The following is a 15,250-nucleotide window of genomic DNA, read 5'->3' as shown; positions in this document are numbered from 1 at the left end:
TACACCCTGAACGTATATTTCTATGCAAGTCAAATCCTGGGTACCTGAAGTCTTTGCGGTTGTAAAAATCCCAGGCAGACGCGTGACACACCACCTCTCGATCATGGGGCTTCTCCAGCATGGATTCCTTCCAGAATTCTGGAGGCATCTCGGCTAAACCCAGCGACCTAAAGAACTCCTCCGAAACACGAAACATCGTCGTACTGTTGTAGCCCTGCCAAACACGGGAAACGGGAGAAAAACAGTTAAGGTCATTTCATTTCATTCAATTTGGGGACATTATTCTAGATTAGCGATAGATGGAATCCTTTATAATGATACTAGATTAGAATACTTAAGAGTAGGTACTCGTATTGGTATGAAAAAAAAAGTGATATCGATCATCCCGGGTGAAGCGTTTGGCTCCCCCCCCCCCCCCCTTACTTGTTTGACCATTTCTTCAGTCACGTCCATGTTGGGTTTGTCAGGAAACGGTATCATCAAGCTGTAGATATTGTTCCAGGTCTGGGCCCACATGTTTCCTGAGGGCGAGGAAGAAAACACACTTAAAGCAACAATCCGTCGTTATGGGATGCCGTGCTCGAGGCCTCCTCCAGGAAATGCCTGCTTGAAGCGCGTGCGTCCACCGTGGCCAGATAAGCTGCCGCGAGAGCCCGTTGCTTATTCTTTTCCAAGCAAAGTGTTGCCGTACCCAGCAGATGAGCGGGGATGGGTCCTCGCAGGTTGACGTACTTGGGGCCGTACTGCTTGTAGAGCTTTCGGCGCACGAAGGCGTGCAGGTGCTGATAGAGCGGTTCGATTGTTTTGTACAGCCGCTCGATGACTTCCTGGAAGTTGTCTGTCTCGTACAATGAGCGCCAGTAAGCCCCCGTGTCCTTAAATCCTGTAAAGTACGACATTTAGATATCTCCATTAGAGGTGTACTGTCTTATCTCTCCAATAGCTATTCGATACATATCTCGATATATTTCAAGTGCAACGATTCGATTCGATACGGGTGCATTTTTAACGAAAAAAAAAAACGATTTTCCAATTTAAATCCGTTTTTGTTACACCCCTGATATACATACATAGATACAAAGATACAAATAAGCCTTGTCTTGGACTATTCAACTCCCTGAAGTCGCAGCGTTAATATTGCTGCATTTTAGTGTGAATTTCTTACCGTCAGCTCGTGAGGCTTTGTTTCTGAGCTGCACAAATTTGGGGTAGTACTCCTTGAGGGGCACACCCGACACGTTGTGCCAACCCTCCCAAGCGTAAAGCAGCTTCTTGTAGCTCCGGGAGGTGGCCATGATGTCGCTGAGATCTGCAAGAGACCACACACGAAAAGCTTTGGGCCAGGCAGGCCGAGTTTTCCTTTGCCTCCAAAATCCGACTTGTGATTTGGGCTGAACAAAAGTGAATTCATGTTAAATCGCAAAATTGAGGAACAAATCCGCAATTATATTGTTTTTTCAAAATTCTTCATCCCCACTCAGGGAGCGACATTTTGGAAAGCGGCGTTGTCAAACTTGTTTTCATCACAGACCACGTCGCGGTAACAGTTGTCCTCTCTGCCTTCCGGTTACAATGATTCAAGATACAAGTATAATGATACCCCGAAAAGCACGGTTCTGTATTTACCAGCTTGCTGTTTGAACAATGAACAAGTTTTCTCCGTATGGTAATGAGCGTCAATTTCAAAATAAATAAAAAAGTGATCCAAGGCAAACAAAGTCACTTATGTAGCGATAATGAAAACTTTCTGGGGGTTTCAGGAGCAAAATGATCAGTAGTCTAGATGAGACTGACGCCCGCTTCAAACAATTTATCGATGTCTTATGTATTTTTTCAGCTCTGAATACGCGTGGCTTGAATTTCTGTGCCTTTATATAGAATCGTTGAGATCGGTTCTAACAGCGGCAAGGAAAACGTGTTATTTCTAGTCAGTGAATAATCATCCCCATAAAAATGAAATGGAAACATTAGACGGACGACATCGTGCTTGGGAAACACTCAACTATGTTGCAGACAAAACATCGGGGCCATTGTTCCCAATGCACCCCACAGTCAAAAGCAATTAGCGCACTGTTGTTCCGGCATTTTACTCAACACTCGCAAGCACCTCCAGAACACTTCCTCTGTGAAGTCACTTTGCACATCCTGTTACTTTTACGGGAACCGATAAGAAGGGTTTTTACAAGGTTTTGCTCCGTAAACCTTCCCCCCTTTACGACCGTTTTACCGCAATCGTTTGGGATTTTACTCACGAGGTTCCAGGCTCCAGCTGACGTTGGGCTGCGGATGCACTTTAGCGGTTGAATAAATACTGTCCATGGTGCTGAGAATGGTGTTATACTGCGCGCGCACAGAGGAAATCAGAGGTCAATCATCTTAGCAGTTGCGTGAGGGAACGACCCGAAAGCAACGGAGACGAACCTCTGCTCTTTCTTCAAGGGGCAGGTTGGCGGCTCCAAGGACCACGATTTTGCTCATTAGTTTCTTATCTTTGGGGTCAAGAGTGGCAAGCAGCTCGGGAGGGAACGCTTTCTTGGCCTTCTTCCCCCAGGCCTCGGTGAAGGCCTGCTCCTCCAAGGATGCGTTGACCTGAACGCACAAAAAATATACAGTATAGTTCATATGAAGAGAAGGTGAAAAGTGTCCTCCACTTTCTTTCATTTGTTTGTGTGTGGCCCTGATTGAAAAAAAAATAATAATTGGACAGCCCCGATATACAAGGTCCAATCAAAGGCTCCAAAAATAAATTTGTCGTCTTAATGTAGTCTAATGACATTCCAGTTCTTGCTCAAATGATCTCACGTTTTGACTTGTTTTTAATATTTAATTTGAGTTAAAAGTTGGATGTTGGTTTTGTTAGGTTCTTATTTTGAAAATACAGCTGGAAAGCAGATTCGGACATGGAACAGAAAGGAAAACCTGTGGTGCAACCATAAGTGTGCATGTTGAACGTTGGTGGAGCTTGGCGAAATGCACTTGAATATTTCTTTGGAATTTTAATAAGTAAATCGTCATTTGGAACATGAAGCCCAACTCATTTTCTTTGCTTAGTCACTCAGATACTCCTTTATCAAATGATGGCAACGATATTTTGGAACGACTTGTACACGCTGTCCCACAAGCACGGGTCAGCCTAGTTTTTGCTGAAGATTGTGGAATGTCAAATGCTCATCAATCCTGCTTTTTACGCCTACAGAAAGCGGCGGCTATAGATTCATTTTTTAATGTAACTCTTTGCTCGCTGTCGAGACCTTTAAAAAAAAAAAATTAAACAACCTAAAAGCAATAAAAACATGCATAGCGAGTATTTAAATAGGGTACTTATATATTGCGGATTTCACTTATTGCAGGGGCGCTTCGGATTTGCGTGACAGAGGCGGCGATTAGTGTACAACATTTTCACTTCAGCATGTCCAGAATGTTAATGCAGTGGATTGTTGTTGCACAAGAAGCTTGTGCAGGTGCAATATTTCAATCCCCTCCTAAATTCTCACAAGTCCAATACGCTGTACGTTCCCATGCTGTATTTCCTTTTTTTTTTTTTTTTTTTTTTTTGGCCCAAAGAAACGTTTCACTATGTTACAACCCATTTTACTCAAGGTCAAGAGTGACAAACACTCACTGGCTCAATCACAAACGGGAAAATATTTGCGCACACATTGTGATTAGGTTGGACCGCAGCTTCTTTCCATCCTGGCTCTTATCTGCGGTTTTCTCAGCAGCCCGATGGAGGGAAAAGCGGCGACGCTGAGTTGAAGCATTAACTCTAACCTTTGTGCACTTCCCCTCCATTGCTCTCTTTTTCTCAATGACTTTTTTCAACCGGCCTCCACCCAGCAAGCATAGCGTCTTCTGCGGTAGGACGGTAAAAATTAAGGAAGCGGATTTGCCTTTTGTTTTACCACAATGTACACAGCTTGCACATGACCATGCATTGAATGACTAAAACATAAAGTACACTTGCGCAATCTTGAAAACTTTAATACAAGAGTTGTGGCAAAAAAAAAAAACAAAAAAAAAAAAAACAGCTGTTACACAAGATCCGTCTCAATGCTAAGAATGATACAATGGTGTCTTTCCTCCTAAATACAAAACATGCAACAATGACATAGTTCAATAGAGAGTAAATAACTGAGCACATTTTTTTTTTGCTTCAATTCATTGGATATTGTGCTTATCCTTCTAGTGCGTGTGCCTTGGCCAGCAAGGGAAAGTACATTACAGACATAAAAATATACATAAAGATGGTCACAGCTTCTCAGTAAGCCACAGTAATATTTGTCGTTCTTTGCAGAGGATAAAGAATATATGCCTGTGAGTATTTTCATTGTATCTGTTTACATCTGTTGCGCAACCGTTTGTGTTCAAACATCCGTTGATGCTATTAGCTAGCCTGTCTATGGTGTTTTCCATTGTTGGTTATCATGAGGCTGAATAGGATTCTAAGGTTGTGTTGAACTGCACTGTGTCACAATCGTCATAATTTCTAGTTTTGTGACTTTATTGTAAGATGCACTATATTAGATTGTTAAATGGATAATTGTGTTGAGCAAACTTCAATTGACTCTCATTAGCTTGCATGTATTAATATATGTTTCATTTTGCCACCGTAAAATGAACCATCAAATACACTTGACAGCGTAAAGCATCCAATATAAAGATGTAACCAGCCAATTAACTAACATTCATCTTTGTGAGGCCATTTTACGGCGCCGTCTATTTGTGAGCCTTGAAGCTTTTCATAAATGTCATCCATCGGCTTCCTGTTAATGGCTTTTATTCGCATGCCGACCCGGAACCTCATTTGCCTTGAAACCAAACCCTCCCTGCCTCTGATGCGGGCAGTGATGGCAATTAATGTGCTTCGCGTTTAATTGGTGCACTTCCCTGCGTTTGTCATCTACATCACAGCAGCCTATTGCTCTTTCCAAATGGCTTCTGATCTATTCTACTTTGCTGTTCACCTTACAGGCTCAACACATTTGGAGGGCCCGAAACCCATTGTGCACCGTGACCCTGTCGGCTCCGGCATGGCGGGGGCCGGCATCTCCACCTGTTCTCCGGAGCCTGGATGTTATAGTGAATTCCTGTTGTGACAGCTGTACAAGCACGGACATCACAATAAAAGCCTCAAAGTACCTCTTTTTCTTGGTTTTTTTTTTATTTATTTATTTATTTATTTTTACCATTCGAATCTCTCTTGGTGACTCTTTGGCTTCATTGAGGCGTGGCAGCTGCCTTTTTGCTCCTCAGGCTTCATGTAAGGGCAACTTCCTGCATTCTCCCGCAAATGTTATGACTTGCCTGTGGAAAGCCGCTGCGACAAAAACTAACCATGTGTTTATAAATGTGAAAGGTTGTACGTTGTAAACATTTGCACCTCAGTTATTCCATCATTCAAGCTGAGTTGGCTGCTTTTAATTTTTCAGGTAAATACAGCGTGGAAAACCCCAAAGCAGGCAGTGCCCAGTTTGCACGCACCGCAGCGTACACACGGCGTCGGCAGGAAACGGATTGGATATTCCAGGAGTGTTCCTACCTGCAGTTGAGAGTTGTACTCAGTCAAGTTGGTGTTGTAGTCCCAGTTGGCCGACACGCTGTAGAAGAAAACCTCCTCCGCTGTGCTGTTGTAGTCGCTGAGGAACCTCACTGCGTCGGCCGCCGTGCTGGAATATTCCCCTGGCAGCCAGCTGGCTGGCAGGGCTCCACTGTGCTGCGCCACTTGCAGCACTAACAGAACCGGCCACGCAAATTTATCCATGTCTGCCTCCTGGCAGCAAGTGTAAATAATAATGAAAAAATTAGAAAAAGTTTGGAGAGGGGGCGGAGGAAAAAATTCAAAAAAAAAAAAAAAACACTTGAGAGAACACCTTTCACTGAAGCTCCTCTCCACTGGTCACCAAGCTCAGCAAGTGTCTTTTAAAGAACGTGTGACCCAACCCACACGCCTCTGCAGGCTCCACTTGCACCCCTTTACGACACCGAACATAATCCCCACCCTTGAACACAACGCGCACCACTGCGCCTGACTTCTCTCTCTCTCTCTCTCTCTCTCTCTCTCTCTCTCTCTCTCTCGCTCCCTCTCTCTCTCTCTCTCTCTCCTTCCTGCTTTCCTCCAGCCAGGCAGCATCAGCATCTGGAGGCCAATCCGAGCACGGGGAGATAAGATACGACACAGCAGCCGAACCGAGAAGAGACTTGTCAGCGCCTCCCGGACTGGCACGAGGAGGGACAGCGCATACTTTGCTCTCTGGTGCCTCTGTCAGTACAAACACACACACACACACACACACACACAGGCTCAGAGGGGAAAGAAGAGGAGGAGGGGTGGGGGGGGGTCGTCATTGAGGGGGTGGAAAGCAGAGGCATGACGGGCTGTGGGGAAATTAGAAAAGTGAGACGCACACAAACGCTAAGAATTGAATTTCATACTTTCCTTCTTACTGAAGAGGTGTTCACTCTTTTTTTCCCCTAAATTTGCCCCGAGTGGTTTTGAAAAATATAAACAGCCATTCAAAAGTTTGGGGTCACCTCGAAAAGGACTCATACATATAAAAATGTATACAGTGGATTAAAAAAAAAAAAAAAAAGTCTACACACCCCTGTTCAAATCTCAGCTTTTGGTGCTATGAAAAAAAAAAATTAAACCAAGATAAATATTTTCAAAAGTTATTCCACTATTAAATGACCCATAACATACAAAAATAGTTTCTAAAGGGGAAGTAAAAATAACCAAGTGTGTTGTATTGAATTAGCCAGTTACTTTCAAACTTTTAAAATAGAAGTCAGCGCACACCTGCCACCATTTAAAGTACCTCTGATTAACCCAAAACAAAGTTCAGCTCTTCTAGTAGGCTTTTTGTTTGTTTTCTAACAACGGCTGACGGCTTTACGCTAACGTTGGCTGTGATTTGAAACTGTTCATTATTCATCCCCGTTGACTAAGGCCCCTGTTCCAGCACAACAAAAACAGCGCCGATATCTGAAAAAGACGGGAAACAAAAAGGAACAACTAAGATAATGTGGTTGTGCAAGTGTAAAAGAAGAGAAATCGGGGAAAAAAAAAAAAGTACTCGTGTAATGGTTCTCATACGTTTTACATTAAGTACCACTTAAAAAAAATACTTAGTAGCATAGTAAGCCAAAGTGTTCTCAAGAATGAGACAGGTTTAATAGTATTGTAAGCCACCGTGACAATATTCACAGTTTGAACTTGAATTAACATTTCCCTTAAATACTATAAGCAAATAAAATTGTTTAAAAAAATGATTAAAAAATGTTAAGTGAACACATGTTAGATAAAATAAAAATTACTTAGATGGTTGAAAAACAACAATTTCAGAATAAATGCAAATGCACTAACAAACCGCTTCTCACTAAGCTGCAGTAATAGTAGTTGATCTTCACCGAAGATAAAGAATATATGCCTGTGATTATTATTATTATTATTATTATTATTATTATTATGACCACGTGTTCAATGATTTCCTTTCATCTTTGTGTGCTTTATTAATTGTCCACGTGCAATGTTTACACTCACTCACATGCCAGGCCCTTGTCTAATAATATTGCCCTATTGCTTTATACCACCAATGACAGCGCACGTGTCAGCCTGAGTATTTCCTGGCCTTGACATTGCCATGACTCCACAAATTTAACTTTGGCTTCAACATGTCCATTTTGTTCAAGTGCATCACAGGTGATCACAAAAATAATCATCTCTGGAGTCAAATGTTACTTTCTTAAAAAGGACTGAGCGGTGTGACCGAGCGCTGCTTAAATAAACCGTTGAAAGGAGAACCTAGCGAAGTATTCAGTCTCTTTGGGGTGTCAAGGCGGTCAAGTTATTATCATGTTCCATCAGACGTTCACGGTCACATTGGCTTATCTTTGGACTGAAAACACACAAATAGAAGACCAGCATTTCCTTTGGATGTCCATAAAGATTTATGCCGCCTATTTTGAAGATTAGCAATATCTGTGCAGACTTGCTGATGTCTACGGAAACACTTGAACCGAGCTGGCAACTTATTGACAGAGTGCATCCCGAACTGATTTTCAGCTGCTCGGCTAATAAGTTTAAGAGACGTTTGTGGGGCGGGGTCACGATTATTCACAGTTTGGTTTCAAGTGTGCTCATGTGCAAATGTTCAGACTATCTATTCTAGTCTACAATGTGCGCTGATATGTTCTACAAGTCATCGCGTTTGAATTGGAGAACAGAGCAGCAGGTGGGAAGTGATAAAAGCTTTATCTATCAACTGACAAAGTGTTTACTGCTGTTTTGTATTCTGAGGGCATGTGTGTAAGTCTGCGCGTGTCCTGCAGTCTTCCAATCGCCAAATAATTGAATGTCTCTCCGCCTCTAATGGAATTCGGTGAGGTGTGAAGGGACTGTGATAGCCTAGAGGAGCCAATCTTGGGTGTAGGTCGCACGCCACTGGCCGTGGATATTGCCGTGTAATGTGTGTGTGTGTGTGTGTGTGTGTGTGTGTGCGCGTGTGTGTGTTGGGGTCACGTCACATGTCATCAGGTGTCACATCTTATCTTATATTGAAGTTTATCAATGATTCACAACCAAGACGGTGCTGGGTGCACGGAAGAAAATGATCCAATCTGACTTAATTGGTCCAAAAATGCTATTTATGTATTACAAACTATGTAGCTTCATCTATCTATGCCAGTGATGTATAGTGACAGGTAGACCGATTAAATGCTCTTAAACAAGATGGCAGGTTATAATTAATGTGTGTCCACCAGCAATTTCTCATTGTAGTTAGTTTTTATTTAGTTTTGACTTCTGTTTTTAGTATTTTTTTTTTTTAGAGTAGATTCGTCGATTTTTATTAGGTTGGTTTTTTTTTCCTCTGAAAAATGCTAGTTTTTGGTTTAGTTATTAGTTTGTGTATTAGTTTCAGATTTTCTTTTAATGCCAAAATAGTGGAGTGCAAGAAATAAAATTTAAAAAAAGGTCACTAATAAATAAATAAAATAAGGATTATATATATATATATATATATATATATATATATATATATATATGCATGTATGTATATATATATATATGCATGTATGTATATGTGTATGTGTATAAAAAAAAAATATATATATATATATATATATATATATATATATATATATATGTCCTGTACATATACACACACACATATATGTATATATATATATACATACATACACATATACAGTATATATACTGTATACTGTATATAAGAACTTTGGACATTTCTGTGCATTTATCTAATCTCTAAACTCTGTGCCTTGGCTCAAAATCCACCGATCTATCTACAGTGTGGATCGATACAAGGAGAGATGTCGAGATAGACGTGTGTTTCAAAAGGGCCTTATCCTATTGTAACACGTGTTTGTTGCCAAGGGAGGAAGGAAGCGGCATAAAGTCGCTGACTTTCATGTACATCGTCCCATCTGAATGCGGCTAATCAGAGAGGGAGGAGGCCCAACGATAGGATATCTTGACTCGATAGCGCTGTCACGTCCTTTGATTAATTCATGTTCAAATTGCATGTTCGATGCAAGACGCGTTCCATTTTCAAGACTTCAGCTGGCTGCTGCGTAACCGTTGGTCTCGTTAATATTTTCCACATATGCAGCGTTTGCGTCGGGCTTTTGTGAGTGTGAAATGATGATTGATGGTTGCCAGATTCCGGCTGTGTATTTGCGGCTCTGACACAACTGACATCATGTCTGAGGTCGTGTGGAGTGTGACTAATGTATGAACTGTAACGGTATTTAAAGCATTGCAGAGAACTTCTGCATAAAAAAGAAACATTTTCAAGGAAAACTAAACGTAGTTTTTGGGCGGTCTGACGTCTGCCCGTGTGAAAGGTTAAACTTTGGCAACACTGATTTCTGACAAGAGGCCAGTAAAAATAGATTGTAGTTAGATTAGATTAGGGTGAAAACCACAAAAAGAGGGTGGGGGTGGGGAACGACCAAGAATATTTTTTACCATTTAGTTTGAGCTTTAGCCTCAAACTGAGTAGATCAGAGGTTGATTTGGTTAAAGTTTAAAGATAAAACTTGCCGCTACTCTCAAACACCAGTACACTAAAATTTGCTGAGCATAGGTTAAAAAAAAAAAAAAAAAAAAAAAAGGATTAGAATCAAATACTAAATCAAGTTTGGCTCTTTTAGTGGGCTTTTCGGACAGAAGGCAGTACGTGCTGATTCCTATTTAACACCATTTTGAACGCGATTGAACATAGTCCCTGGAGAAATTCAGATAAATCATTGAAAAGCCCTAAATTAATGCCGTAAAAACAAATGTCAATAGCTCTGGAACAACACATCATTATTTTATTACTTTAAAATGGACGTACCTTGGCACAGGTAAAAAGCGTGCCTTGTTTTGAAACTAAGCAACAGGTTGCTTAACTTTATCCACATTCTGCATTTTCATTTCATTTGCATCTGGGCTGATAGGTCAGTTTGTTATTTTGGGGTGTGGCTCGCCACCGAAGGTCAATAGGGTTCCTTCTTTTCGTTTGGAGGCGGCATTAAAAAGCACATTGAAGAGGAATTCTGCTAACCCTGAAAACGAGAATAACACAAAATGAATGCAATCCAAAACTGATATTTGGACCAAAGCATTGAACATCTTGATACAGTTATATGTTGTTGTTCCCTTTTACTCAAAGTTCATATCAATGTGTTTACACACCTGTGGTTGTGGTTCTGAGCCAACCAAATGTTTTTGCACTTTGTCACATGGCTCAATACAGACCCGATGCCAAATAGTCAGTTGATAAACTCACACGTGGGAATTTCTTTCTAGCGGGCGATGTTTTGTCCATTAATGATTTCTTTTTTTCTTTTCTTCAGATGAACAGCGCTGCTGTCCAACTCTAGTAGAATCTCGCTACATTTTTAACTGTGGAGTAAATGGCCAAACGCCCACAGAGACGCACACTCGCTGCTATTACACTGTAATTAGTGCACTTCCAACTGTTCGGTCAGGATTTCCTGGAAAACATGAAGCGGTTAGACTCTGCTGTCCGTGTACATTGTTGTTCCAATTGTACATGGTGGACGATGAGTCTAGTGGTCCATAGAAAGTCATGTAAGGAAAGTAGACAAGCTGCAAGAGATGAAACAAGTGTCGGGTTTAGCAACATGGCAATTTTTGTTTTTGGCTGAACAGCAGAGCATCGTACTCGCCCTCTTCCTCCTGTCCGGCTGAATCGCAGGTAACCTCCAGCCACCACCGATGACTCCTGAAGCGCTTTCGCCATCTCCGACGCTGACCAATGTTGAGGTCTTCTAACGGGCGGAGATCACCAGCATGGACCCGCTGCGGCCGGCTTTTTTGGTTGTTTTTTTATCCAAATAAAAGCCGTACTATACATGGTCGTTTCCCATCGTTTGGAAAAAAATGACCATGAAGTGTCAGGTGTATTTTGTGAAAAAAAAAAGAACCATGGTTAGGCGTTTTTTTTTGCCATTGAAGAAACATGGACAAGGAGCAGTCTTGGTTTTCAGTTTTTTGGTTTTTTTTAAAAAGTGGTAAGGGTATAGTAAGCCGTTTTACCGAAACCCCCCCCCCCTACTTTTTGTGAAAAAAACCCAACCATGTGTAGTTAGGCGTATGGCTGAGAGGGTAGTGTTGTGGAGTTGTAAACCTGAGGGCCTGGGTTCAAATCTCAGACATGCCATCTACATGTTTTTTCGAAAAAAACGACCATGTATAGTAAGGTGGGGTTTTATTTCGAAAAATGTGGTAAGGGTAGAATAAAGCATTATTTTTTTTTTTTTTTTTTCAAAAAGTGGTAAGGGTATATAGTAAGGTGTTTTTTTTTAGGAAAAAAAAGTGGGAAGGAAATAGTAAGCTGTTTTTTTTTTTTTTCCAAAAGTGGTGAGCGTATAGTAAGGAGTTTTTTTGCGAAAAAGTGGTAAGGGTATAGTAAGGCGTTTTTTTTTTTTTTAAAGTGGTGAGGGTATAGTAAGGCGTTTTTTTTTTTTTTTTTTAAAAGTGGTAAGGGTAAGGTGGGTTTTTTTTTTCAGAAAAAGGAGTAAGGGTGTGGTAAGGCGTTTTTTTTTTTAAGTGGTAAGGGTATAGTAAGGCGTTTTTTTTAGAGAAAAAAAAGTGGTAAGGGTATAATAAGGCGTTTTTTTTTTTACCCCCAAAAAAAAAAATTGGCGTTTTTTACGAAAAAGGTGGTAAGGGTATAGTAAGGCGTTTTTTTTGTGAAAAAAATGTGGTAAGGATAGAACAAAGTTTTTTTTTTTTTTTTTTTTTTTTTTTAAAGTGGTAAGGGTATAGTAAGGCGTTTTTTATGACCAAAAAAAAAAATAGGCGTTTTTTACGAAAAAGGTGTTAAGGCATTTTTTTGTGAAAAAAATGTGGTAAGGGTAGAATAAAGCGTTTTTTGTTTTTCTTTTAAAAGTGGTAAAGGAATAGTAAGCCGTTTTTTTTTTTTTTTTTTTTTTTTTTAAACGTGGTAAGGGTATAGTAAGGCGTTTTTTATGAAAAAAAAAAAAAATAGCCGTTTTTTCCAAAAAAGGTGGTAAGGGTACAGTAAGGCGTTTTTTGTGAAAAAAATGTGGTAAGGGTAGAACAGGTTTTTTTTTAAAAAAAATTTTAAAGCGGTAAGGGTATAGTAAGGCATTTTTTATGACCTTAAAAAAAAAAATAGGCGTTTTTTACGAAAAAGGTGGTAAGGGTATAGTAAGGCGTTTTTTGTGTAAAAAAATGTGGTAAGGGTAGAACAAAGGTTTTGTTTTTTGTTTTTTTGTTTTTTTTAAAGTGGTAAGGGTATAGTAAGGCGTTTTTTATGACCAAAAAAAAAAAAATAGGCGTTTTTTACGAAAAAGGTGGTAAGGGTATAGTAAGGCATTTTTTGTGAAAAAAATGTGGTAAGGGTAGAATAAAGCGTTTTTTGTTTTTCTTTAAAAAGTGGTAAAGGAATAGTAAGCCGTTTTTTTTTTTTTAAAGTGGTGAGGGTATAGTGAGGCATTTTTTTTTCTCGAAAAAAGTGGTAAGGCGTTTTTTGCGAAAAACGAGGTAAGGGTATAGTAAGGCGTTTTTTATGAAAAAAAAAAAAAATAAATAGCCGTTTTTTCCGAAAAAAGTGGTAAGGGTATAGTAAGGCGTTTTTTGTGAAAAAAATGTGGTAAGGGTAGAACAGTTTTTTTATTTTTATTTATTTATTTTTTTTTTAAAGCGGTAAGGGTATAGTAAGGCGTTTTTTATGACCCTAAAAAAAAAAAATAGGCGTTTTTTACGAAAAAGGTGGTAAGGGTACACTAAGGCGTTTTTTGTGAAAAAAAATGTGGTAAGGGTAGAACAAAGTTTTTTTTTTTTTTTTTTAAAGTGGTAAGGGTATAGTAAGGCGTTTTTTATGACCAAAAAAAAAAAAAATAGGCGTTTTTTACGAAAAAGGTGTTTAGGCATTTTTTTGTGAAAAAAATGTGGTAAGGGTAGAATAAAGCGTTTTTTGTTTTTCTTTTAAAAGTGGTAAAGGAATAGTAAGCCGTTTTTTTTTTTTGTTTTTTTTTTAAACGTGGTAAGGGTATAGTAAGGCGTTTTTTATGAAAAGAAAAAAAATAGCCGTTTTTTCCGAAAAACATGGTAAGGGTATAGTAAGGCGTTTTTTGTGAAAAAAATGTGGTAAGGGTAGAACAGTTTTTATTTTTATTTATTTATTTATTTTTTTAAGTGGTAAGGGTATAGTAAGGCGTTTTTTATGACCCAAAAAAAAAAATAGGCGTTTTTTACGAAAAAGGTGGTAAGGGTATAGTAAAGCGTTTTTTGTGAAAAAAATGTGGTAAGGGTAGAACAACATTTTTTTTTTTTTTTTTTAAAGTGGTAAGGGTATAGTAAGGCGTTTTAAAAAAAAAAGTGGCAACAGTAAGCTGTTTTTTTTTTTTTTTTTTCAAAAAATGGTGAGGGTAGAGGCATTTTTTTTTTCCCAATGAAGATGTATGGACAATGAGCAGTCTTCCCTTTCAGCTCTCTACTGGCTGAGAGGATAGTGTCGTGGAGTTGTAAACCTGAGGGCCTTGGTTCGAGTCTCAGACATGCCATTAATATATATGTTTGAAAAAAATGACCATGTATAGTAAGGTGGGGTTTTTTTTTTCGAAAAACGGGGTAAAGCGTTTTTTGCGAAAAACGTGGTAAGGGTATAGTAAGGCGTTTTTTATGAAAAAAATGTGGTAAGGGTAGAACAGGTTTTTTTTTTTTTTTTTTTAAGTGGTAAGGGTATAGTAAGGCGTTTTTTATGACCCTAAAAAAAAATAGGCGTTTTTTACGAAAAAGGTGGTAAGGGTATAGTAAGGCATTTTTTGTGAAGAAAATGTGGTAAGGGTAGAATAAAGCGTTTTTTGTTTTTCTTTTAAAAGTCGTAAAGGAATAGTAAGCCGTTTTTTTTTTTTTTAAAGTGGTGAGGGTATAGTGAGGCATTTTTTTTTCTCGAAAAAAGTGGTAAGGCGTTTTTTGCGAAAAACGAGGTAAGGGTATAGTAAGGCATTTTTTATGAAAAAAAAAAAATAGCCGTTTTTTCCGAAAAAAGTGGTAAGGGTATAGTAAGGCGTTTTTTATGAAAAAATTGTGGTAAGGGTCGAACAGTTTTTTTTTTTCAAAAGTGGTAAGGTTATAGTAAGGCGTTTTTTATGACCCAAAAAAAAAAAAATAAGCGTTTTTTACGAAAAAGTTGGTAAGGGTATAGTAAGGCGTTTTTTATGAAAAGAAAAAAAATAGCCGTTTTTTCCGAAAAACGTGGTAAGGGTATAGTAAGGCGTTTTTTATGAAAAAAAAAAAAATAGCCGTTTTTTCCGAAAAAAGTGGTAAGGGTATAGTAAGGCGTTTTTTATGAAAAAAAAAAAATGTATGATGTATGGACAATGAGCAGTCTTCCCTTTCAGCTCTCTACTGGGTGAGAGGATAGTGTCGTGGAGTTGTAAACCTGAGGGCCTTGGTTCGAGTCTCAGACATGCCATTAAGGCGTTTTTTATGAAAAAAAAAAAAAGTCGTTTTTTCCGAAAAAAGTGGTAAGGGTATAGTAAGGCGTTTTTTGTGAAAAAATTGTGGTAAGGGTCGAACAGTTTTTTTTTTTCAAAAGTGGTAAGGTTATAGTAAGGCGTTTTTTATGACCCAAAAAAAAAAAAATAAGCGTTTTTTACGAAAAAGTTGGTAAGGGTATAGTAAGGCGTTTTTTATGAAAAGAAAAAAAATAGCCGTTTTTTCCGAAAAACGTGGTAAGGGTATAGTAAG

At 39.0% G+C, this 15,250-nt stretch overlaps 1 protein-coding gene across 5 annotated transcripts in view; it reads right to left on the bottom strand.

The window, feature by feature from the left end:
• The window catches only part of ace (angiotensin I converting enzyme (peptidyl-dipeptidase A) 1), a 52,535-nt gene that overhangs the window by 9,090 nt on the left and 28,195 nt on the right, over nt 1-15,250 (bottom strand). Inside the window, exons 6-14 of one of the 5 annotated variants that reach the window (XM_086016719.1) lie at nt 10,359-11,001; nt 5,871-6,259; nt 5,540-5,770; nt 2,422-2,589; nt 2,253-2,340; nt 1,166-1,309; nt 692-883; nt 424-521; nt 45-214 (exon numbers count right to left, since the gene is read on the bottom strand). In XM_086016719.1, the coding sequence (XP_085872845.1) occupies nt 45-214; nt 424-521; nt 692-883; nt 1,166-1,309; nt 2,253-2,340; nt 2,422-2,589; nt 5,540-5,761 (1,082 nt within the window). In that variant the 5' untranslated portion in view covers nt 5,762-5,770; nt 5,871-6,259; nt 10,359-11,001. Of the gene's footprint in view, nt 1-44; nt 215-423; nt 522-691; nt 884-1,165; nt 1,310-2,252; nt 2,341-2,421; nt 2,590-5,539; nt 8,784-10,358; nt 11,002-15,250 lie in introns of those variants that run through there. The other 4 variants (XM_086016716.1, XM_086016717.1, XM_086016718.1 and 1 more) reach the window with 4 other exon arrangements.

This window comes from Filicampus tigris, chromosome 19, assembly GCF_054856515.1.
Source record: "Filicampus tigris isolate MCC_2025a chromosome 19, RoL_Ftig_1.0, whole genome shotgun sequence".
NCBI lineage: Eukaryota > Metazoa > Chordata > Actinopteri > Syngnathiformes > Syngnathidae > Filicampus > Filicampus tigris.
The sequence above is the reverse complement of the archived record's forward strand: the minus strand, read 5'-3'. Positions and strand labels throughout refer to the sequence as shown.